This window comes from Aplidium turbinatum, chromosome 5 (assembly GCF_918807975.1).
Source record: "Aplidium turbinatum chromosome 5, kaAplTurb1.1, whole genome shotgun sequence".
Taxonomy (NCBI): domain Eukaryota; kingdom Metazoa; phylum Chordata; class Ascidiacea; order Aplousobranchia; family Polyclinidae; genus Aplidium; species Aplidium turbinatum.
In genome coordinates, this window is record NC_137476.1 from 21,025,816 (window position 1) to 21,052,352 (window position 26,537).

The window sequence follows — 26,537 nt, forward strand, 5'->3', positions numbered from 1 at the left end:
GAGCACATGTGAATCAGCGAGAACAAGCACATCTGCGAGATAGCTTAGATGAAGTTTGTAGTTACAGCACTTTTATTTAATTTCTGAAAATTTTACAATGTACATTTAACATCGACAATATGTTTTAAACTAATATGAACATTGAATATTCAGCAGCTACAGAATAAGTTTTTGTTTTTGTTTCCATTAAAAAACAAACGCTTTTATCGCCCTTTCTCCATTGGTTGTTTGCACTAAATATAATTTTTGTAATTTTACAAACAAATATCAAACTTACAAAAACTTCTATCACTTGATTAAAATATTCTGTATATAAACAGTTAACCGAGTAAATGAAAGCTTTTAAAAGTGCGATTAATTTGTTTTGCAAAAGGTATCAGCACGGTTTTTGAGCAAACTCTTGTTTTTGCACTGTAATGCGTCTTTTTCAGTTTTTTTTTCTTCAGTCTTTGACTCATTTCGACCACAACTAGGCTATATGATGCTACATCTACAGCAATCTATATTAAAATCTTTTTGTTATGCTTTTAGTTTTTCTGTCCCAATTACACATTTGCAATGTTGGTTAAAGACAACAATTCTACTTCTGATATTCATGACCATCAAGAACCATAAAGAAGAATATAACAACTATTCCATTTTCATTTCAGTATATGAATAGAATATTGATGGTCATGAATATGAGAAACTAACTGTATAAAATTGAAACACTTTGATTGCTTGTGGCAGTTTTTATCCTTGGACAAAAAAGTCTTTACAAAATTTAGTGTCAGTTTTGACCAGTGTAGGCTACTTGCAGTAGTTTAACACCATTGAGGCAAGCAAATTCATCGAGATAGTCAGAGTCTCCGGCATATCAGTTTTTTCACGTTGATTCAATGCCTTGGGAGGTTGAACCGATGTAATAAAAAACTTGGTTGCTATTTAAGGGTGAAGTGTTGTATTGTCAGCAAGAAATTTGAGTTGAAGAAGTATATATGTACTTCAATGATTGCAAACTATAGAATATACTGAAAAAAATATTCACAAGCTATTCAAAAGAAACTTATGAGATTTGTGTCGGAATTGTGATGCCATTTTGTGTTTTAAACAGCTTTCCGAGAAAAAGTAAAATTTATCATATTTTAAGGTTTTGCATTTTAAGCTAAAGGTATTGCTAAAAAGTTTTGCTGTCTCTTCTGTCCCACGTGAGAAACTGTTAGTAGCTAAAATCGCTATTATAAGTTGATAGTTCGAGCAGCAGTTACTAAATATCGTCCTTGTGTATATTTTGTGTGATTTTGAGCTACTTTAGTGTTATTGTTACCATACAAATAATGGACTAAATTTTAGAATTTTGCTGGAAATCCGAAATTCGTTCGGCAACATTGGTAATAAGGCAAGATTTGTTATTTTTTAACGTAAGGTTAAGAGTATTGCAGTGATTTGAAGTTCGGTGACCACACTTTGGCAATTTGGTTTCTCAAAACTATCATTTCATTAGAGTTCAAAGTCAAAATTGCACCGGCTTTCAGTCAGACCTCCAGTTTGCACGCTGACAAGGCCTGTATATAGGTTTACAGATCGGTATGGTTTGAACATACGTTAGGCCCATGTATTAAAATGTTTTAACATACCTAACAATAAGTAAATATAAACGTTTGCTTCCAATAATAGTTGCTGTAACCTCTTCATTATTAAAGAATTTGTTTACAAACTAAAGATGGTGATGGTTAAGTTTCAACATATCTATTCTGCAGAAACTTCGACTTGCTTTCAATGATTACAAGTTGACTAATTTGATCATGTCAGGTGTAAATGTGCCTTCAACAAATCACCATGTTTTGCCGTATCATTTTTTCCCTCATCTCAGCCCCTCAGCTCGCCCTGTTCCAACAACTACTACTTCTGCTCTCGTAAGCAACTACTGTAAATACAATTTTATTAAAAACATTATTAAATTCATTCTATTTAACAAAATATTCATAAATATTTCAAAGTTTACTATAGAGGTTTAGCATCAGTATAAGCATAGAAACGTACAGTCTGATCATAGGAAAAAAGGATGTTTGTTAAAACCCGGTAAAGTGTTTTCGTCTAATTTTTTGTTATGAAAGTTTTGAAAGAATGCAATGTTTACACACCTGCTGCTCCCACACCAGCAATATGTTAATTGTTAACAAGTAAAACAGCTTTATTTCAATATCTGCTCATGCAAAAAATGTTTTCAAAAATTTTACGTTGTTCATGCGTCGTTTACAGCAAGGTCTCCCGTTTTCCTCCTTTGAGGAAGTGATGGCTTACAGCGAAGAGCTCGGAGTCGCATCAGAGGCATCAGTGAACTTTCTTCTCGCTTTCTTCATGCTCATCAACAACCTAAGAAAAAAAGCGCGCCAAAAAGTTGCGTCTCGACGAATAGACCGTTTGAACGCGATGGCCAGCTTACCAAGAGAAATTTTAAGCTGTGGGTTCGAAGAAGGATGGTAAGAAATAAGCAAAAATAAAATCAGATATATTTGAAAATCATTTTTTTGGTTTTGGGCTGTTGTTGAGTAGGAGTAATATCCAACTTAAGCTACGCAGACGATATGGCCATTTTGAATAATTCTAAACTGAAAATGCAGGAATACCTAGATGCTCTGTCAAAAAATGCTGCTAAATTCGGCCTCCAAATAAATGTGTCCAAAACCAAATGTATGACAACCGACAAAACTAACAACACACTCAATCTCACTCTCTATGGAAAACAAATAGAACAAGTACCAGAATTCATATATCTTGGCCACCGACTATCCGCAACCAACAATGGAAAGACTGCAGTGCAACACCGAATTGGCTTAGGCTGGGCAGCATTTGAAAAGAACAAAAAGATTCTAACATCCAATAGACTCCCAATCAAACTGAAAGCAAAAATTTTCAACACCTACGTTTTACCAGTCGTGCTGTACGGTCTAGAATGCGTAAATTGGACATCATCAACAATGAAAAAACTCACTACCTTCCAAAATCACATCATGAGAAGCATGACCAACAAAAGGTTACTTGATCACACAAAAATAGAAGATCTTCTAACTATGACAAAACTACATCCAATTGCAGCAATAATAAAATCAAAAGTTTTAAAACTGTTTGGCCACACTAAAAGATCACAATTCGGAATCAGCAAAGTTTGCACAGAAGGCAAAGTAGAAGGAAAAAGAAAACGTGGCAGACAACCAAAACGATGGCAAGACAACATTCAATCATGGACCGGACTCCACTTGACGACACTGGGCGAGTTGGCTCAAAATCGCCACTCTTGGAAGCAAATAAGCCATGTTGATGCGCAATCTGCCGTAGGCGGAGATAACGACTGATGATGATGAGTAGGAGTGAAATTTTCTTGTTTCTGTCTAAACTAATGTTTTAGGCTACAAGATACGCTAATCCTTTCGAATAGTTTCGTTTTGACATCAGATCTCCTCCATGATACCGTCGTTCAATTTTAGCAAAGTTTTTTTTAACTAATTGGGGAAGTAATTAGGCCTACAACCAGCACACAAATGTTCAAGAATTGTGTTTTACAGTTTAATGAGTATGATTTGAATAAATTTTTAGGACTGTAGGCTACTATAAGTCCAAAAGTAGGCCTACTTTCATTTGAGCGGATTTGTCGTGTGAATGTGACAACAAACATAAGTTATATCTTCGATAAATATCCAAATGTTAAACTATTATCAAGAGTAGAATGCTGATGGATCTAATTGTATTTTTGACGTGGAAGAAGTTGTTTTAGTAATGAAAAGTGTTTCAGCAAATTTCTTTTGTGCTCAGTGCACCAAGTATGATACCGAATCCTTCTCACGGTGGTGCAATAAGTTTTTTTTGTAGCATTTAAGGAGCTACTTTCGAAATGTCAAAACTGCATTTATGTAAATCCGTCCATCCCATTCAGCGAAAAATCGATTGTTTTTTTGCTTAGACTTAGATCTAACGCCTGTTCACGTCACATTCATGCAAAACAAAAAACTTTGCTTGCTGGGATGCTATAATACCAGATTTTTTAATCTTTTTTTGTTATTCCCAAAATATCATATTTTTTCTGTTTTAGCCTTGAGCAACGTTTCAAATTAGTTTGAACTTTACAGCTTTAAAAAAACACTCTCATGCAGTCAGATCTCAATCGCTTTTTTATATAACGTTTATTTGTTGTCAAGGTGTCCCGGATGGAGCCAAAGCACCACTGACCACATGGACTGGACCGTGAACCAAGGAACAACCAGCACATTATATACTGGTCCAAACTTCGATCATACTTTGGGTGATAGCGGTAAATGCAAGACCATGCGCATTGACTAGCAATTTAATGTTGAACTTCACTATTAAAATTAATTAAACAATCAGTTGCAATTTTGATTAATCACACACTTCATCAACTACGAAACGAAATAACTGTTCTACAAATTTTGCAGCAAAATCTGAAAACGAGCTGTTTAGTTCTGCTGCAGGAATTGTTGCATTTTGTTTTAAAACAGTCATTTACTGCACGAGAGCCTTAAAGCGTTTTAAATTTTGGAATAGTTTACGTAAAATTGTTTGCTGCCCAAGTGACCTTTAGAGAGTAATCTAACACAAATCTCTGAAATCACTTACAGTGCACAGTTTCACATACTTGTTGAGGCTTTAACCACTGACGCACGCCGGGTCACCGAAATTGACTGAGTGAAGTTTCCGATTGTTGAAGTGTTGTTGTCTGTAAATTATTTCATCCACCAGGTGCCTTTGAATGAAATGTTGTCATGGAAATACATCAATGGTTCATTGTTTAAAGTTTAAATAACGTGAAAGCTCAACTTAAAATCTGCATTTTGGAAATTTAAAAATAGTTTTGCCCTATTCCGCTAAAAAAAATTCATGCGTTTGGAACGATTTTTATATTTTTTGTACTAACATTTGAAAGTTGTTTCGGTAAACTCTATAAGCAAGAATTCATTTTATACCAAATGTGTAAAATTGATTCCATTTGTTTGTATCTGCGGTGAAGGAAGTTACAAACTCCAATGAGATTGCATGAACCAAACGAGATTATCGTCAGTACTCATTGGAAAATACAACTTTGTACTTCTAACTTAAAGCATCATCCAACTATTTCAATTACCCGACACACACCTGTTTCGCGATTCCAAAGCTAAAAATTTGTAGTAGTAAAAATAGATTTTACACACAAGCAAGAACTTAACTGAACAACGATTCTTTATTATTAGCTGCATTCCAAAATCTCTGCTGACGTCAATTTGGTAATCATGACGTTCTATGAGAATCCATAAATCTTGGTAAATTTTTGCTAATTTTGTCCAAGTTGACAAAATATTGGATACAACTCACAATAAGAAAAGTTTCCGGGAAAACATTGTGTTTGCGTTACATTATTTAAACATCAACAAATATTAAAACTGCGCAGAAGCATTTTTAGATAACATTTCGTATTAATTTAGATGTGACAGAACTCTTAGCTAGCTGAAAGCAGCAACAAATACAATGACCACAATTACTTTTTCCGCAGCAGCTGCAGCCGTTGCAAAGTTACAATTAATTCATGTAATAGTAATTCATCAACTCAGAACACAAACTTGTGTTAGTATTTACGTTAGTTGGTCATTTCTGACAGGTAATTTTGGCATGTTAATATCTACACTTTCTTGTGGGAAATTTAGTTAAACGTAGGCGGAACGTCTCCGGTAAATAAAAAAAAGTTGTTTGATATAACGAAAAGTTAGTTTCAAATTTTTCTGACCAGATGGACGATACGTCTATATGGAAGCATCTGGTGGAAACATTGGCAACACTGCAATATTTAGAACCCCTTCGGTTTCAATGAACAGCCACGCGAGCTATTGCTTTAGGTTTTGGTAAGTTTTCAAGGATTTGGTTACTTTTTCTACCATAACTAAATCTCATTTGAATTGCAGATGAATACATGACCAACTAGAAGGTAAACCTTTCATAATGTTTTCCAAAATAATGTTTTTCCATGATTAATGAGATTACAACTGCAGGGGTAGCAAAGAGAGGCTTTAGGGGTCATAACCCTCCTATAAAGTGTGTGGTACATCACAATAATTATAAAAAGATTAAAATAAGTAAGGACAGGGCATGATACATAAAACAAATACAAAATTGCAAAGGTTTTCGACTATGGTTTTCCTTCAGGGTCCCATAGCCTAAGCCTGGCAACGGAGTAGCTTATATTTTTAATTCAACATTTGAGGCAGTTCAATTACTTTGGCGCCATATTAAAAATCGGTGGAAAGATAAATAATCCTCTTTCATTTTTTTTTATCTCCCCCCTAATGTAGCGCCAAAATAACGATGTATCTTATTTGCATCGTGCTTATTTGTAATATCATAATCTACGTCATATGAATCCTTTTAATTGTCCACGTAACATTCTCGAAGAACAACATTATTGTTTTACCCACAAAATTATTAATTTACTTTTAAATGCTATTTGAAGTTGTTAACCCTACTATAATGCACAAATTTTCATAATCACCATTCCATGAAGTATAATGTTCTTTTATTTTGCATCACCAGCATATGTGAAAAAAAAAACAAAAACGAAAAACACTACAAGATTGCAAAGTGAGCTAGGTTGTTTGCTGATGATGATAGGAGTGGCAGAAGGACCGAACTGGTCATCAAGTCTGCCACACCCGTGAGGTATCATAGCTTATTTGACATGGAACGGTGTTGAAATTGAACGCAAATACATACTGTACAACATAAAAAAACAATACACATTTAACAATTAACACAATATAAAAACAGAAATACAATGAAGTACATGACCCACAAGTAAATTTTTCACCTACAAGTAACTTTCGTGGACAAAACGCAGTGAGTCAAAATTAAGTGGAGTTACTTAACAAAAGGTTATATAATGCTGTAGTTCACTTACATCCCCATGTAACGTCAGAATAAACCTTCCCCAACGGCATCATGCGATATTTAAACAGCCTTTTATCTGATCAAATATTTATAAAATGACTAATCTTCAAGCAGAAAATTGTCTGACGAGTCTAGAAATACCCCGCAGTTTAAAAAAAATAAAAATAAGAAATGAAATTGAATGCATGACAGACGAGGCAGAGAAGAAAGTATGTGCCGACTAAGCTCCGACTAAACCCGCTGTAATAAAATCTAAACAGTATTTTAAGATACTATTATAGATTGCTTTAATAAAGTAATTGACAAAAAATATTTTATTTGTCACTGTGCATGAAGGTATTAACATTGTAACAATGTAACATCACACATGCATTCATTTGCGAAGGTATCTTATGTACGGGGAAGGGATGGGATCGTTAAAAGTTTTTTGGAGTCCTGAAAGAACAAATGAAAACCCAACACCTACGCTATTTCTTGTCGCTTCAAAGACAGGTGGGAATCCAGTGTTTCACTTTTGTTTTTGTAATATTCTTTATTTCCAGGAAAACATAGGGATACAGCGGTTTCTTTTGTTAAAAAGAACACTTAACCAAGTTTATAACTATCACAATATCAATAATTATCTCGGGTAGTTTGGGGGTGCCTAAATTGTCTCAAATTTTCTTCGCAGCACATTTCCAAAGAGCCAACAATTTTATTAAACCACAACGCCAAACCAGAAACCTCAGTGACCACAAAGTCAATTTTGTTTTCTGCAAAACTACATAAGCTATGTGAAACTTAAAAAATGTGCCTCATCTAGAGAACGTACATTTCATCCACAGACTAAAATATCATTTTAAAAAAGAGGGGGTTTGCGACACTTTTTAACCTTGAATGGGCGTAAAGTCCACAAGGGATCCACGTAAAGCAGATACTTAAAGCATCTAAATATAGTGAAAAATTTATATCTTAAAATTGTTTCAAATATTTTTTTCACTAAAATATCATTATTGCAAATATGAGAGTTGAGGTAAAAACAAGCTTCTCCCAGTCAGCAAATCAATGTAAAACAGGTTAAAGTTTGTGACGTGTCATTTGAAATATGGTCTGGTTCTTCTTTGTGACGTCCATTGTCCAATGGAAATAGACTCGTTAAGATCTTGTTTCAAGTGTCTCTTACGTAACTTTCTGGTCGATTAGTTAGTACAGTTGGCGACATTGTAAAATTGTGCATTCAACGTTCAGGGCAACAAAATGAAAATGGCGAAGATTGGAAAGAATTGGCTTCCACTGTGAATTCTCCAACCAACTTTGGTTTCACCAGTGACGTATTCGTAAGTAGTTTATTGTATTTGCCGATATCTGGCATGCAGCTCACTGCAAATTGCATAGCAGCATTCAAGTGTATTCATTTTGTCCTCACTTTACCTGTTACAAGAAACTGAACAAAATTAAGTGGAAAGAGTTTGTTAATTTTGAAATTGGCATTGGTCAAACAAATCCACCAAAACAGATATAATGTAGAAACCTGAAGTCTTCAGGATGAAGATAGGGAAATAGAAAGCTAAGTGTTTCGGCTGCTCGATTTCCTTCTTTTGGGTTTGTAATTGTGTTAACGTAGCTTTTTCGTTGTCTCGGGTTTGTTTTCAAGGACTGCGGAGTGCGGACGACAGGCGTTTTCACTCCCTAATCGCTTTTGCCGTCTGCCAAAGGCCATGCATTGTTAAGTGTGCTGAAAAATTCGGTTTTAATTCCCGCTTGCAGACTCAAATAACTAAAAAAAAATGAAAGATTGCAACTTATGTGTGTGGCAGTAGAGCGAGCGAAGGAGGATGTAAGAATGCATTAAACCCCTATACTCTTTTGAGAAGAATTTAAAAATAGAAACTTGAATTAGCACCTGAGCACCAACAACAAAAATAAAAACCTGATAACTTATCGTTAGATACTACAAAGGAACATGCGTTGCTCTTGGACTGTAAATTTGATTTTAGCTTGTGGTTAATAATGTACAAACAGAAATATAACAACTGCCTGAATCAATTAGACTTATCAAAGAAAAATTGACATAGTTGGTGGGCAGTAGCTAGTGCATTTTCCCTCCTGGTTTAGTTTGCGTTACTAATTTAAGTCGAAAAGAAATGCTGATGCTTATAACTTTTAGCGATCCTGAAGTTTACTGTCTTAGTGCTTTCCGTAAAATTTTGCAGTTGTTTCCATATACCACTAGCCTATTATGATAAAGCAATAACCACGACATAAAAGGTATATTAACTTTAAATCACAATAGACTGACTGCTGTGTCATAGTCATAGCCTACAAACTTCTTGTCTTGTCACTTTTCAGTTTGAGTTTCAAGCTTCCAGAGGTTTCAGACCCACTAGTGACATAGCGGTAGATGACATTTCTCTCACTCCTGGACCTTGTCAGAGGATCAACGTTCAAAATTTAGGTTAGTAATTAATGAAAATGCTGTTGATGAAAGTGTTATTTAAGACTATCGTTTTCACCGTGAAAATTTTACTTCAAATTTAAAAACAACTTCTCTGTTAAATTTCAATTTAGGCACATTTTTTCAAATTTGAGTACTAACATAGCCGAAGTCTTAAAATGCAAATATGACCTTGACACTACAAATACACGACTAAGCTAAATTCTTTTGTAGTTTAGAGAGAGTAAATATGAAGAGCTCTGACACAAAATCCTCTGTATCCCAATTGTTTTTTACCGTCAGTTTTTATAAAATAGAATAAAATGTTATACTTTTTTTAGAAATAACATTTCTACTCACTAAAATTTAAAAAATAAAATTTAATTTAGATGAAAACATTTTTATGGTACTTTTTTATCAATAGTAGATCATTTTCTCGTGACTTATCCAGCGTTCCAACCATGTTATTTTGGTGGTTGTTGTAGTCCAATACAAATTGCAGGTTACAAAGGGTTTTATTTGTCGGTTGTTGTCTTTTTTGTGACGAACATTAATTAAAATCGTTTGTGTTGTTGGTAGCTGGTACTGAGTGTGTTGCTATTTTAATGTTGATGTTGGCTAGATAGCAATTCAATCGTGAGCAAGTGATCAATCTCACGACATCTACCGAGAATATCTTTTACACCGTGGGCTTTAAGTTTTCAAATATTGTTTAATTGCTACGAAACATTTCCATAATTGAAAATCAAAATTTTCTGGTATGTAATTTTAGTAAAAATAGGATATTTGTTTGTTTGTTTTATCTTTATCCTGCATTGCGGGAAAGCGGACTTAAGCGCTATGCATCGGTGTACGCCTTCCGACGTACACATGACCCACGCTGCAGCCGAAGGCAATGTCTGTTTCCGGTTGTCTACTCTACTTATGACTTAAATTTGATACTACCCATTACTCGAAATCGATCACTGGGTAGAGGCAATTATCGTAAAGTTACATACGGCATATAAAAATATGGATTGTAGAACTAAGATTGGCCAATTACTGTTGCAATAGGATCACTAAGAAAACTATTTCAATAAATTCCCTTTTACATCCGTGTCCTTAGTTAATCTAGTCATAACTTGGAAAAGTTGTACACCAAACTCTACTCACAGTGAACAACGCGGATTTATCATCGTCACATAATCTCCTTTCAAGTTTCAACCATGCGGAAATTTCCTTCACCTCAGTTTGGTTGAGAAATGATCTACCTCCCATCATATTCATCCTTTACGAATTGCTTCCAATGCCACTTGTACAATTGTAAGCCAAAGGTTCATTTGAAAGATCTTGCAAGGAGAAATCTACAAGCGCTTTTTAATTTCATTTTGGAAAAACGCCGCACGAAGAAGTCCGCACGACGTATCAATGTTCGAACAAAGCAAGGTGAACAAGATCACATTGGGAAGCATGGCACCGTGCAGGAGAGTGGAGAGTTTGCCGAGATCATTGTCACACCGGAACCCGCCATAATTGACTGATTACAATTCACAACTAACACTGCATTAAAGTCTTTCAGAAGTAAATATCCTTATGATATGTTCACGCTAGCATCAGCAACAGTGATTTAGAAACAATGCAATGATGCTTTTTTTCTGTTTGTAGCCACCACGCATGCAACGACAACTCTTGGTTCAACAAGCCCCAACACAGCTAGCATCTATTACACTTTACCTCCTCTTCCACGGGAACGATTTGGCGAGTGCCAGGGCAAAGTCTACGACAAGACTGTGTTGATGTGCTGCGATGGCAGACTAAAGTAAGTGACTGCATCTTCACAGTATTTTTTTTTGTTTCAGTAGCCTTAAGTTATAACCTATAGCCTACTGTTTAATTACAAAGTACAGTTTAGATCTTACTTTATCTTCTGCAAAAACACAAAATGACATTTATAACAATAAAAACATTTAGATAAGACCATTAAAAAGTTCTGATGAACATTTGAACCCAAATTTTAAATGTTCTCAAAACCTTATTCTCTTATTTCATTTCCAATTCTTATTAAAGTCATAACTTAATTTTTTGTCATACTTTGTAAACATGTTTTCATTATCCGTATAGCGTCCTAGACACGACAACGGAGCAGGCTTGTTGCCGCACTCGTCTCTTTACAATTGGGAGAGAAACATGCTGTGGAGGAATTATATCATCGTAAGTGCATGCCGTGTGCAACCCATATGGGTATATATAAATGTGCATACAGTATGTTAAAGAAACACGTGACTTACTGCACATTTCTAGGAATATATGATATTCTATTTTTGATTTTTTGTATTGCCTAGTGGTAAGAGCCCTAGAACGACAATCGTAAGGGCGGCGGTTCGACACCGCTCAAGAGCACGCGGCTGTGTCTTTGGCAAGACACTTAAAGGCATGCCTGAAAGTGGCCATGAAGATTGGCTTCCTTGCCTTCCCGTTCACTTAATCTAAATCTTCAATCACCGGGCGTAAGCCTGGATACAACAAAAAAGAATTTCATTGTTTAAAGCTTTGCGCTGTTGAAATATAACTCGATTAAGTTGAACTGTTTTATCAATTTTTTTTTTAGAAAAGTTTTCTCGGTCATATAGAGAAGAGTACAACAGATACGAACTAAGCTACGGATTATGTTAGAATGAAGAAAGTTTCAGACCTCCTAATGAAATATTTCAGAGAACTTGGCTAATTGTATTTTATAATGTAAATACCTTTATGAAACTGCATTTGGTTTTAGCATTGCGGTCATGTTTTAAATGCGCAAGAAATGATAAAGGAAAAACCTGACGCATATACAGTACACAACTATTTAGAGCCAATGTAATACATGCAGATAAGCATCAGTAGAAAATCCAGGTCGATACGAGTTAAAGACATGTACGGTTTGTTTTTTTGCCAGTGTTTTAATTTAAAAAAAGGGAGGGCAGTAATCAATAGGTTAATTAAACAAATTAAACTTTTTGCACACACTCAAAAATGCCAGTAACACTAAACCCTTTCAGTGTCACGGAGAGATATACATTTTGAGCAAACATTTTTTGCGTAATACAATTTTGAACACCATAGGTAGCAAAGTTTTGTTACATGTGGTCTACTTACCATCTTCTTTTGTGTAAGAAATCCATTCAGTGTTTGCATGACGTGGTAGCTTACCAAATTAAACACAACTAAAAGAATGACTTTGTCACAAAGTCGGTGTTCCACACTTGCAATATCTCTATTTACCAACACTATCAAGTCACATAGACATAGGTGCAAATTGCAAAGTCATTTTCAGAATGAGAAAATGTCAACACGTGGCCTAAAATGTTTTTATTATTTAACTTTCATACGTTATGAAAGCTACAATGTTTAAAAAAAGCATTCTTTTGCAGAAAACAGAAAAAAAGCAATTAACCTGTTGCAAAACCAATAACAAACGCTCTTTGATACTTCCCGTGGAACAGAGTCCTTTGTAATTTACTTGCGGTTGAGTAACCAATGCTGTAATTACAACTAGCCTTGCTGCAATACAACTAGTGGTTGTGGATTCAACAATTATTATCTTCTTACTGATGAGGTGTCATTTGCGCATCAAACATTGGCTGTGAAACAAAGAAATTACCGACAAGCTTTCCTTTGGCGTTGGTGTTCTAACTAATCTTCAAATTAAATCATTTGTTGCATGAAACATTTAATTTGGCCTTCAACAAGTAACCTTCTAAAATTGTTTTAGTAAATTACGTCCAGGATCGCACTGCGTTCATGCTTCAAAATTGAAGTAGGCCTAAACACTTTAATCTAGAAATTCGAGTTTTTTTCGTCGGGTAAAACGCTGGCTTTCCAATATTACGAACCTGGTTCGACATTTGGCTTAAGTTGGTTATAGAAAATCACCTCTCACCTCTACCTGGGGTGTAATAACTTAAGTGGGTGTAGTTGCTGAAAGAGAAGCGAGAGAAAGGAACTGGCCACACTACTCTTATTAGTGCCAGAAGAATTAGTATCATGACAATCTTATCGTTTCATTTCTGAAAGCTCAGTAACTGAGTGAAAGATCGGTATCTTTACATCATATTGTAGGTTGGTCGGAATTTATCTGAAGTTTGAAATAACTGAAAGGAATTTGATATTTCTTGGCCTTTCAACAAGCTTTCGAATGTTTGTAGGCTAAATAAACTGTTCTGTTAAAGTTAAACGTTCCTTTAAACTGAGATAGCCTAAGTATAAGTAACATAAAACTGACCAACTACCACAGGTGTTTTATGTTTCGAGGTAAGCGGCAATAAAGTCAAGTAAAAAAAAACTCTGGGTCGGTTGAAATCGAGGTGTGTTCCCTTGGATCATTAAAATAATTTGGTCCTGATACCAATAAGATCTTCGAGCCTGAAATCAAGATACCTGTAAGAAAAAATCACTATATCAAAAAAAAATACAAGAATACTTCTTTAAGTTTCCGGATCCATTACAAAGTTTTCGAGCCTCTAAGATCATCCGGGGCCCAGGTCTAAAGTACCCCCTGGACTTCTTGTCGACGCTACCGGTGTTCCTCTGACCATTGGGAACTTAAGTTGTGTCTACAAATAAATTTCATAAAGTGGCCTTATCTTAGAAACATAATAACTTACTTTGTTTATTTCAAGCGCAGTTTATTTTAAATAATATTTTTTACAGGAATGGACTGATTGGATGTTGCGGCGACACTACGTACAATCTAGGCCTGAGATCTTGCTGCTCAGGAAAGATCTATTCTCCAAATATAGCACTGTGTGTCAGAGGTATAATACAAAACAGAGGAAAGTGAGAGGAACTTAAATCCAGATCTTTTACAAAAAGAACTTATTTTTCACCAAGTTTCGACTCAAGATTGATGGAGAAGAGACTTTGGGAGAATTGAATCAATGTCAATATAGCAATGAATCACATTGTTTTCATTGAAATGAATGAAATGTCTATATTTGTGTTTGATTTGCAACAAGAGCTTGATCTCTTTTTCAACAGTGTTTTCAAAACAGATGCGATGCTTTGCGGTTTTTGTAAAGGTAAGAAGTCATTTGTGTAATCTACCCTTCGCTATGAATGTGAAACCCTTGTAAAAATTGCAAGTAATTTTATCGTTTTATCAAAATATCTCACGCAAAATTCTGTAAAATGAAGCCGCAGATGTAATTCTGGTAGACTTAATGAAACCATATTGTATAAAGGCAAATGAATTGTTTCTTTTAGAATAGCCTAAGGATGGTTTGTCAGTATTGTATGGCTTCCATGTCCCTACACCACTTGTCCACTTCGTTTTCATAATTTTACAATTTTCAAAAATAAAAATTTGTATGCGCATCATACAAAAACATACACAAAAATTTAGTTTAATTCTTGATCATAATCGATAGATGTTTTTCAGTTTTACTTGCTTCACAATTAAAAATGAAATTTCATAAATATTAATTTTGTTTCACGTAGGCTATATTGCTGTTTTTAACAGTTTGTAGACGCAATATGTATGTTTTTTATAAATACCCCTTCCAAGAACTCATTGTTCGTTCATCTGCATGTGTTTACGAAAGTTCCAAATTCTGTTCTAAGATAAAATACAGTACAAACATTTCTGTATAGTAGCCTATCATCATAGAATATTCTACAGCTCGCAGTTTCTACTTTGGTTTGAAAGCAAAAGGTTAAAGGAAAAAAAATCAGGAATTTCAGGCAAGTCTCACACCCAAGTCTTTTTGGCTGCGATGAACATTTACAAATGTAACAACAATTGCCTAGAATACATTGGAAAACGCGAGAAAGTATAACCACTTTTTGTTATCATCATGTAATAAAAGATCTTCTGCTTACTTGACCAGGCGAGCAAAGGATTTCACGGCCGCTGATGTAGTATTAAGAATTGATATGTAGCCCCTTCATCAACAAAATAAAATGTTTGTGCGTGATTAGATAAAAAAAAACAACGCTTTCAGTCTACTGAGGTATATCCTGAGGTCTAGGCTTGCAATGTAATACAATAACGAAGTCTGTTTCTGTTCAGTGTTAACTCTTCTTTTATTTGTAATTTGCAAAGCCAATCATAAAAATGTTTTATTTATTAACTTTTTTGAACAAAAGTTTAACGGCTCGTACAAATGGTGATGTGGCTAAAGGAAGCAAGAGTAGGCATACACGGGGCTGTATCATGAAGCGTCAAAATGATCTAAACTTCAATTTTTTCTTTGAAGCATTGTGCTCCCATACCACGATTGTGCGTATGGCTGTCACCTTATGTCAGAAGATGCACTGAACTGCTACAGTAAGGGCCGTGTTAACCAACCCCGTATCCCCCCGGCCGGGGGGAGGGGGCACGGCTGATTAGGGGCCCACTCAATTTAGTCTGTCTAATATTTTTGAATGTTTGAAAGAATAAAAAATAGCCTACTACAGAAGCTCGATACTCTATAGCAGGGCAGCTCAACTGGCGGACCGCGGTCCGAATCCGGACCTTCTGGCTGTTGATGGTGGACCTTGAGCTTTTGGAAGAATAACCTCATTGCCACGTTTCAGGGCTTCTTTAAACAGAGTTCTACTAGGAGGAAGCAATTTTTACGGTGTTTATCCTAGTTGCAGGGGGGGCTTTGACTCCCAGACTCCTTAACACTTTCTCAGAAATCCAATTTGAGTTACATTTTACCTAAAAGGGTGGTTTGGTACAGATAGTTCAACTTTCGTGATTGCGTGTGAAATAACTTATTCACCAAACCTCTAAAAATATTCAACTTGTCAAACTGGACCTTTGTTAAGATTAGTTGAGTAACCCTACCCTATAGCTAATTAAATCATGCAAGGTCGTATTTAATGCTTTTCAAACCCTTGACAGGGGCCTACATTTAACCAGGGGCCCACTCATATTTGGTTCGTGCAGCATTTTTTCGGCTTGTAATTTTACAATTTTTTTCTCTTTTGTAAAATTTTTTGCTCGCTCAACCACATCTCATCCCGGCGATTTTGGGCAAGCATAGTTGGAGATTAAGGGAGTGAAAAGTTTTTTGTGTCCCAAAAAACTAACAAAACGATGCAATATTTCGAAGTAAACACTGCTCACTCCAATAGCTTAGTTAATTAATAATAATTGAATTGATAATTCCAATGTGAATCGAGATGAAGTGAAAATGTTATCTTTGAAGGTGGGGACACCTCAGATAAAATTTTCGACGTTCTCGTCTGCTGAAAAGCTACAACACTAGGCTATGAAAACTTTCAAGAAATAAATTATTAAAATCCTTTTGTGGTTGTAAATAAAAAAAAAAAAATTGAAGTGATAGGTTAACTTAAATTTTAAACAAAGCTTCTACCCCAATCCAATTTTAATTTGATGAATTTGGTTAGTGGTTACATACAAAGGGTGAATCTTAATAAAACAGTGTTGCTTTTAAAAATGCCTAAAAAGTGACCAAAATAAGATTATATCTGCCAAAAGCCCCCCACAGCCCTTTCAATCATTTGGACATTAGGCCTACGTTTTACATGGCATTGTTCATTTATGTTATATATTTTACTTTGTTAAAACTCTGGTTCTTTCTTTCTTTTCTTTCTCAACTTTTTTTATAAATTAGATCCCCTTCTGCATTGTCGGCATAGCCTATTAACTATTTTATCAATAAAATGTTAAAGGTTGTTTACTGTGTGTGCTATTTGCTAAAATGACAAATATAAATGTCACATTGAAAGACTTTGTGGCCCTAAACTTTTTCTGGTCTTTTTTTTAAAAGCAATTACTAAACATAAGTCCCCACTAGTGGATTTCGGGGGTAAGATAGTGCTCACACGGCCCTGAGTGCAATGCACGGAGACTATGCGCAGAAAAGTTAGGGTTGGTAATGCTAAAAGGAAATAAAGTTAAGGCTGTTTCTAGTGAAAATACATTTTAGACCCGTGGGTTGCCAATGGTAAAGAGAAAGTAAAGCGGTGGTCGAATAAATTTGTGGCTAGAATACGGTGCGATACTGATGAGCCCAGCCTCATGGTTGAAACACGTGTCTATCGCTGTCAATTCTTGCTAAAAATCGGCTGCCGAGAAACACTTCCGTATAGTTGTTACAATTTTCACCACAATGATAGTAATGATGAAAAATCAACTGCTCAAGGGAAGATAAATTACACTTTTCCATTTTTGAGAGTAATCATAGTTCGGAATATTGCTAATAGTAATACTCTCTGCGACTTACATGCGATATGAAAACATGACTATGAACGAATAAACTTTGTGTTATCAAGCCGCTAAAAGCACTAATTAGACAGCGCATCCACCTTCTTTCGCTATCCAAACTTTTGCAATTGTTTGGCTTTATTTTACACATACAAGAAATCGAAAGAATAATTTACGCTCTACTGCAGTTCATTTGCACAAAATAGTCAATAACAAGACACAATTAATTGGTTTCAGAATTGAATTAAATGTTTAATTACAATCAATTTCATTGCAAATAAAATTGATGAGCAAAGCAGTAAATAAGCAGAGATTGTTATGTTCATTTTAAATTTATTCTCACTCACTTTAATTTTAATGAAAATGTCGCTGTTTCAATTTCAATAATACAATGATGTCGAAGTCAGATATTTAAATAAAAAGTTTACAGACAGTAATTAAACATTACAATGAATATGTTTTTAGTTTTGTCAATGACAACTCTTTAAAATTAAGTAAAAAAGAAAATATTTCAAATAATCGTAAATTAATGGTGGCAATGTCTCGCTGTTTCTGTGATTTTCTTTTCATTACAATACAATATAACATTAATTAGTGTTTCTGTAAAATCATACAAACTAAAATAAAAAGTATGAAGCTTCTTTGAAATAGATTGGTGGGACACTTTACTTCGAATCCCTCACAGCGCAATGCATTGCAGTTTTGTGATTGTAGCTTTTATTACTTTAAAGTTTCATGCTGAACGTGAAGTTATCATCGACCGAAAAAATCTATTGACCGAATCCACCGAAAAAATCTATTGAAGCAAAAAAGTTGCTTAGTGTAAAACTCTGGCTCGCTGTTCTGTGCCCTTCTAGTTTCATGGCTTCCAACTCAACTGGGGTCATGACAGAAGAATATCTAGTGAAATTTTCAAAGGTATGAGAAAGTAAAATCGAAAACATTGAATTGTAAATGAATGACCAGCGGATCAAATCGATTTGTTATGGTGTGCAACACGGTAGCCTACGTAGGTTAATACTAAAACAATAGAAACTATTGTTTGAAATACACAAGAGAGTATAGGCCTAACAGTAATAACACCAAAAGGGTGGCATTACAACATTGAAAATCATTACTCGCAACACAAATTATAGTGAATTGAGCTCCAGAATTTTCAGTCTAGGGGTGTTCAAAGTTAAAATAAATTACTTTGAGAATATTTCAAAATTTTGAAATATTTTGTTTTGACCCAAAATTCTTTGTTTTTTGTCTCGTTTCGAACTTAAGATTTGATAAAAAATTTTGCTTCATTTCTATTAAATAGTGTCGTTTAAAACAGAAATAATATTTAGTGACAGCAATTTTATAAACATCAAAATAAAATAAAAAATATCTTCTTGCAAAACAATTGGGTAGGTAGATCTGTTAAAGTTTCTAATATCACTAATATCTTGCCTGTTGTTTTTGGACAGATTGCCTAATTTTGTTATGAAGATTGAAGGCTCTGTTTAACTGGCGCCATTTGCGCATTTTTGTTAATAAATCACCCTCTGGACTTCGTTTTGCAAAGCTCTCACGCTCTTGCGCGCTATTGCGTGAAATGGGATAATCAACTTCTTTCGCGTTGTAACTTTGTGGAAGAACTTGATTATCATAAAGTAAAGAATCATCCTGGACTTGTTCAGCAAGCAACCTGCAGTGCAATAACAAATGTGAAGATTTACACTAAGAAAGTGATACAAATTGCATGATATTAGCCTACCAATTTTCAATATCTGAACCACATATAAAACATACAAGTGTGGTTGTGGTATCGTTGACTGGTCTTTTGTAGCCTACAGATGAAGTACATGTACATTGTACAGTAGGCCTATACGTTTTCCTAGTACGTTTTCTATACTATTTTGATATAAGGTTATTGGCATGACGCTTTTACGAAACTGCATCTTGTTCAAAGACACAGATGCAAATTTTTGACAAGGTCTGCCTTCAGCTAGCTTGCCAACTCTCGGAGTGGTTCTGATGGTGCACCAGGCTAAAACATTGATTGCAGTCAGAGTGTGAAAACTTTTTTTTAACATAAAAGTGTCTGATTACCAAACCAAAAATTGGGCAATATAGCGTATAGGCTACAATTCACAACACATAAACACAGGCTACATGAACAGTGGTTTGACTAACTAAAAAAGAAACAATTCAATAGTATGATATGTTATAATTAAAGGAAATTTCAGAAAAGTTGTCGCATAGCTGAAAAGTATAGCCTACAACAAATATAAATCTTTTCGCTGAATGACAGAAACAACTGGTCACCACAATATAGCGTGTGATAAGCATACAGTTTCACATGCCTTAAAATGTGTCAAGGTTATGGATTGAACTCACTTTAAGCTACTGCAGTAGTATAAATTAATTATGTCTGAAGTTTCTTATTACCGCAGCAACAGCTTCAATTCATTTTGTTGTTCTTCATCGTCGTCGTCGTCTCTGAGTTCTTCTTCAGAAAGGGGAATATTTGAATCCAAAATTACGAACTGTGACAAGAAATGCGCATAAGATTTCTATTATCACATAGCTGGATTGCGTTTTTGATGTTGTGGTGCAATAAACTTCCAGATTTTAATCGTTTTAGGACCGACCATATTTTTCCATAAAAAGCTATTTGATGCAAAATTAGAAGGTAAATGGCACTGAAACTTCTTTTCTTTGGACATCAATAAATATTTAAAGCTTTGGTAGAGAGTTTGCTTTGTTGAACCAGGTGGCCATGGTTGAACCATAGAGAAATAAAACAAAGTAACTTCAGCGGGTTTAACATGATGTATTACATACACAAATACAATATAATTAAAAACAAACTCTGACGTTTTCGACACGTACGTGTGTCCTCATCAGGAATTACATATCTGCAATATACATAAAATGAAAATTGTAAGGTAAGTCGTTAGTAGGAGTGTCGTTAGTAGGAGTGTCGTTAGTATACAGTTACAGTTACAGGGACTCATGTTGTCAACCTCCTCGCGGTGAGTCCTGGAAACTGCACAAAACAGGCTAATGACAACAAACAGAGACACATCAGGGCGTCTCTGGGGTGGTAAAAGGATAAACCCTCGGCCCCAGAGAACGAAGAAAGAAGCCAGAAAAAGTCCCAACATCCTACAGCTTAACGTTGAAGGCCTTACGACTGCTAAAATCGATGTCGTACAAAGAGTAGCTCAACAACAAAAGGCCCTTATCATCATCCTCCAGGAGACCCACTGCCACAGCGCAGACAGGCTAGTGATCCCAAATTACTCACTAGCTGGGTCAATCCTAAGCAGGACACACGGCCTAGCCACGTTTGTCCACGAGAAGCTGAACTGGAGACTGGTTGAACAATCCCCTTCAGACTCAGAGATTGAATGGCTAAGTGTGGACGTCAACGGCTACAAAATCGTAAATATCTACAAGCCACCTCCCTCGCCATTCACTCCGACGGCCATCCCAGTGTACCCCCACCCCTGCCTCTATGCTGGCGATTTTAATTGCCAGCACGTCGACTGGGGATACCGCATCACCAGTCCTTCTGGTGCATGTCTGGCTAACTGGGCATCAAATAACAACTATGCCCCACTGTACAACCCCAAAGACGAAGCCAGTTTCACATCCGGGCGATGGGGCACTGGAACAAACCCAGACATGGCCTTTGCTAGCACTGGCAACGACAATCAGCTTCCGGACAGACGTGTGCTACAGAAGTTCCCTCGGTCCCAACACCGACCTTCTCTCATTACCGCAATACCGCTCAAGACACCAATTCCGAGTGAACCAGTCAAGCGGTGGAACTTCCGTAAAGCCGACTGGAATCGCTTTAGCCTCCTTACCAACAAGTTTACAAATGAGTTACCTCCACCTAACTGTCACAATGTGGACGAGGCCTACCAGGACTTTTGCAACACCATCTTAACATGTGCCAAACAAGCCATCCCTCGCGGTCGTAGAAGTAACTACACTCCGTGCTGGGATGCAGAGTGCGAGCGCCTCTATCAATCTTTTGTTAGCTCTTCAGATGGTCAAACAGCACCCTCAGCCGCCAAGGCTCTTCTGGAAAGACTCGATGCAAAAAGAAAAGAACGCTGGACAGAGACCATCCAATCTATCGATCTCTCGCACTCAAGCCGTACAGCGTGGAGCACACTCAATAACCTTACGGGACGATCAAGACAATCACCCCGACAATGTCCCATTCCTGCTAATAAGATCGCATCACAGGTAATAAAAAATGGGATATATAAGCCGTGTGATCGTACCTCCGATCGGTTTGTTACCAAAGAAGTGACAAAGCTTTGGAAGATCAACACACCTGACCAGGAGAGCATTTCTAGCTCCTTCTCACGGAGCGAATTCAATGCTGCCCTCAAGCACCTAAAACCTGGTAAGGCCCCTGGTCCAGATAGGATATGTCCAGAGCTTATCATCCACGCTGGTTATATTCTAAAGTCCTGGTTATGCGATTTCCTGTCGTCCTGCCTGCGCCGCCTCAAGATTCCTAAAGTATGGAGAAGATCTCTGGTCGTCGCGATCCCTAAGCCAAACAAACCACTAGACGATGCAAAGAGCTATCGCCCCATCTCCTTGCTCTGCATCCCTTTCAAGATCCTTGAGAGACTGATATACGCCCGTGTCGAACCAATAATTGACCCACTGCTTCCCAACGAACAAGCTGGATTCCGACACGGGAGGTCAACTGTAGACCAAGTCACACTACTAACTCAGGATATTGAGGAGAGTTTCTCGGCAAAAAAGAAAGCGGGGGCTGTTTTTATCGACCTAACAGCAGCCTATGACACTGTTTGGCACCGTGGCCTAGTCTACAAGCTACTCCGCCTACTCCCTGACAGGCACATGGTCAAAATGATCATGGAACTCATCCACAACAGGAGTTTTACCTTTACCACCGGAAGCGGAAAACCAAGTAGACTGCGGCGACTCAAAAACGGTGTCCCACAGGGATCAGTCTTGGCTCCCCTCCTTTTCAACGTCTATACGCATGACCTACCATCAACAACATCTCACAAATATGCATATGCTGATGACTTGGCCATCTTGCACGCTGCGAAAGACTGGCAATCATTACAAACGACGTTGAGCCAAGACATGACGACCATATCTGGATACCTCCATCAATGGAAACTGAAGCTCAGCGAAAGTAAAACTGTGACGGCAGCCTTCCATCTCAACAACAGGGAGGCAAAACGTGATCTGAAAGTGACCGTTAACGGCAAAATTCTGCCGCCCTGCCCAGAACCAACATACCTTGGGGTTACACTTGACAGGTCACTCACATACCGTCACCATTTACAGTCACTACGCAAAAAGCTGACATCTCGCGTCGCCCTGCTGAGACGTTTGGCAGGCACAACTTGGGGCGCAGGTGCTGACACCTTGCGCACTGCAACCCTGGCTTTGGTTCACTCCACTGCTGAATACTGCACCCCTGCCTGGTGCCGCAGTGCCCACACCCGCCTCATCGACAGCCCAATCAACGACGCATTGCGAATTGTGACTGGATGCCTGCGCCCAACTCCAACAGAGTATTTACCAATCCTTGCAGGCATCCAACCTGCTGAGCTTCGCCGAAAGGGAGCCATTATACACCTGGCTCGCCGGGCGGGGGATCCTGACCACTTGCTCCATGCAAAACTCAACATCCCACCTCAGGAATCTCCCCGGCAACTAAAGTCAAGACACCCCTTTGTGCCAGCTGCTGTTGAATTACTACAACCATTCAGCGATCGTGCCATCAGCGCAGCACACTTCATGGAAGACACTTGGAATGCAGCATGGTGCGCCACCGACACCAAACTACATGGTTTTATGCCCCACCCGGTGGCGCGCCCCCCTGGTATGGACCTTCCTCGGCCGACTTGGGTCAAGCTCAACAGAATCCGAACCGGAGTCGGTCGCTTCCATTCCAACATGCACAAGTGGGGTCTGGCTCCCTCATCGGCCTGCGAATGCGGCGCGGAGGAACAAACTGCTGACCATGTCGTTCTCGAATGTCCCATCTACAAGGCACCAAATGGAACCCATGGTATAGCAACGCTGGACGAAGCTACACTCACCTGGCTCTCCACCACCTGCCCTGAAATTTGATCTAGTCTCAAACGAAAGAAGAAGAAGAAGAAGAAGAAGAAGAAGAAGTTACAGTTATAGTGCAAAGTCAAATTTACCTTACAATTTTTATTTTATGTATATTGCAGATGTGTAATTCCTGATGAGAACACACGTACGTGTCGAAAACGTTAGAGTTTATTTTTAATTATGTTATATTTGTGTATGTAATACATCATGTTAAACCCGCTGAAGTTACTTTGTTTTATTTCTCTATGGTTCAATAAATATTTAAGCTACAAATTGTATAAATGCACCAAGTTACAAAAATTAAACGAATGTTATACAAAACAATACTGTAATTGAACATTTTTTCCTGATTTTTGCATGTTAAATTTCGAAATTTGAAATTTAATTTCAAAAGGTAAAATTTTCAATCTCGCCAATCATGAGCACGGGCACAAGTATATTAGAATAAACGTTGAAATTTACGTCATCAGGTTTTTCATTCCCGTCTTCCATGTCAAATGCCATGTCATTGATGATGTCATGTTTTCTTTCCGGAAGTATCAGAGCTGATGTCATTAAAAGCAAGGCACAAATTGTTGCGTTGAAAAACAAAACCTTTATTTGATTCATAATTACGGGAATTTATGTATTAGCCAAATTAATCGTTTCTGAAAAACAAAATCAGTTTGCTTCAAAGTGTCGCGGTAAAGGTAGGCTACATTTCAAAGCTTATCCTGGTTTTGTTGGTAAACTTCCCACGTAACAGCTACTGCAACTGAGCTTAGTTTGTTGCATTCTGGGATCGAAACCTTAACACTTAACTGCAGTACCTGCATCCGCCTCGTTAGCTCAGTGCTTAAGTGCCCGACGTAAGATCAAGCGTCGCCGGTTCGGCTCTCGAGGTGTGCGCTTGAGCAACGTATTTTAGGACTGCTCTCCATTCAGCGGCATCTAGTGGGTGGAATAATTTCCCGACAACAGCACTTCAACAACAATCGGAAAACTTCACTCTGCCAATCTTGGTAACTGGCTTTGCGTTAAAAGTCTCAAATCCGAAACTACCAGGAATAACCTATCAAGGCTTTGTCAGTCCGATCATAAAGATTGAAAACCAACCAACCATTCTTCCGTTTATTGTGATCCCTTTACAATAACTACATTTAATTTAAGTGCTATCAATAATATTGCCTACATTTTTTGCAATAATGTTCAATATTATCAAAGTTAACCCGTTTATATAAAATAGGAGACATTTTGGTTTTAACAGAATTTTTTCTATTTGGTTTGAACAGAAATTTGGTGGCAGGACGCAAGCATGCCTGAAGGTGGATACGAAGATTGGCTTCCTTGCCTTCTCGTCCACTTAATCTGAATCTTCATTCTTCAACCAGCGGAAGCAAGCGCGGAAAAGAAGAATTTCAAATAATTTTTTTTAAATAAACTCACGGTTTTTATCAAGTCACAAAGCAAAAAAGATTTAGTTAAAGAAAACTTATATCTCTATTTATTTCAATCACCAAAATCTAAAATTGTGTCTGCTGCACTCAATTTTATATGATCTCATGGAAAAAATGAAGAACGCTCATTATTGCCTCAATAAAACTATAAGTGCCATTTGACTGAAAATCTGTAAAAATGTGCCAACAAGACACTAATTGAAATGTGACAACACCTCATCGATTGCTACATGCGTCTCAACCGAAGTCCAACAATGAAATGCATTTTATCTTGACGAGAAAAAATGGATTAAAATGCATTATTAATGAAATCTGTGTTTTTGGCTTAATGCGACTTTAACCGAGTGGCAAAAATTTTCAAGAACTGAACGAATTACCAAGACAAGCTGTAGCTCAAGTCATCCTCGTGAAAATGTTTCACAAGTCTCGATTTCTCAGTGAACCTCATTCGCTATTATACCCCCAAGCCGGAAGCAGAATATTTTTCAGTTATCTGGAATGTTTGCCTGACAGACTTAAAGCGTAAGACGTCACGCGACTCTTGATAAGCATTTTACCTATTAATGTCACAAATCTGTTATCGTGACTTCAGAATAGAATCTATTTATTAATGATAATGGTTATCCTTTTGTCAAGGCTTGAGACGAATCACTTTGCTTTAACCGAGAGACGTATTCGTTAGAGTTAATTCCTTGGCTGTTTGGCGTAAAAAGACGTTTCATTCATGCAGCCTAAAAGGTTTAATGGAAAAGAAAACTCTTTGATTGTCTGTGTCAAATCAAATATCACCTGAAAGCGACTGTTTGGCCAATCAATCGACGTATGTCTTCTGTTTATCGCCGAATTCATTTCTCAATGCTTCGCACGCGAAAGTAGCCACGCAAAGCTAATAACACCCGTGTTTATCAACTAGTCGTCATTCATGGCGTAAATGTTTCACGTTTTCAATCAATATCAAGTCAGTTCTCTGCGCCGGTGCTTTTGACCAACAACATGTAACGAGTTGTAACAGCACTGATTCAGCAGAACAAGAATCAATAAAATTTCCTATTAAAAAAAGAAATATATTTCATTGAAAGAAAAAAATTAAAAACAATTTGCCACACAATTAGCAACGTGTTTTTGTGTGCCGATGACGGAAATGATTTGTTTTTCGGCTTTGCCTTTATATCTCAAATGCCAACGCTGCTTTGTAGTTTGTCTGTTTGATAAAGATTTTTTTCGCTTTAATCAATTTGGAATTGTTGAAATTTGCAGGTGTCACTTTTCCATTGGTATAACATCAAAGGCTAATCGTGTGTTTACAGATTAATTACAAAATTACGCTACAAAACAGTTTTGTTTTGTCATAAATTTACACAAACTACAAAGTGTTTTTATAAAGTCAAGTTGATACTTGTATGACAAAAGAAAGAAACATTAACCAATTATAAGTAGGGCCATTTTCATTTTAACTAAATAAAAATTTTTTTAACTTTCTTTTTATCAAATTTTGACTTTA

General features: G+C 36.8%; 2 protein-coding genes across 2 annotated transcripts; one reads left to right on the forward strand and one right to left on the reverse strand.

The window, feature by feature from the left end:
• The first annotated feature begins 1,773 nt into the window (after positions 1–1,773).
• LOC145770995 (MAM and LDL-receptor class A domain-containing protein 1-like) lies at positions 1,774–14,916 on the forward strand. The gene is made up of 10 exons (XM_082582735.1): positions 1,774–1,895; positions 2,242–2,462; positions 4,176–4,288; positions 5,756–5,867; positions 7,292–7,398; positions 8,134–8,222; positions 9,235–9,340; positions 10,964–11,117; positions 11,420–11,509; positions 13,988–14,916. The coding sequence occupies exons 1-10, from the start codon at positions 1,785–1,787 to the stop codon at positions 14,115–14,117; spliced, it is 1,233 nt and encodes a 410-aa protein (XP_082438861.1). The 5' UTR covers positions 1,774–1,784; the 3' UTR covers positions 14,118–14,916.
• A 2,705-nt stretch (positions 14,917–17,621) lies between these two features.
• On the reverse strand, positions 17,622–24,220 carry LOC145770830 (uncharacterized). Its single transcript, XM_082582561.1, has 3 exons — positions 24,063–24,220; positions 19,914–20,011; positions 17,622–19,170 (listed from the first exon to the last, which is right to left on the reverse strand). Exons 1-3 carry the CDS (start codon positions 24,207–24,209, stop codon positions 18,921–18,923), a joined length of 495 nt encoding a protein of 164 aa, XP_082438687.1. The 5' UTR covers positions 24,210–24,220; the 3' UTR covers positions 17,622–18,920.
• Between the last annotated feature and the right edge of the window lie 2,317 nt (positions 24,221–26,537).

Bases quoted from the DNA above. Each gene is read 5' to 3' on its own strand.
- LOC145770995 (XM_082582735.1), top strand. From the start codon at position 1,785: ATGTCAGGTGTAAATGTGCCTTCAACAAATCACCATGTTTTGCCGTAT. The intron at 4,289-5,755 runs GTAAATGCAAGA...TTTTCTGACCAG, and splicing joins TCATACTTTGGGTGATAGCG to ATGGACGATACGTCTATATG. The intron at 11,510-13,987 runs GTAAGTGCATGC...TATTTTTTACAG, and splicing joins TGTGGAGGAATTATATCATC to GAATGGACTGATTGGATGTT.
- LOC145770830 (XM_082582561.1), bottom strand. From the start codon at position 24,209: ATGAATCAAATAAAGGTTTTGTTTTTCAACGCAACAATTTGTGCCTTG. The intron at 20,012-24,062 runs GTAAATTTCAAC...TTCTTGTCACAG, and splicing joins GGAATGAAAAACCTGATGAC to TTCGTAATTTTGGATTCAAA. The intron at 19,171-19,913 runs GTAATAAGAAAC...ATTGCACTGCAG, and splicing joins GAATTGAAGCTGTTGCTGCG to GTTGCTTGCTGAACAAGTCC.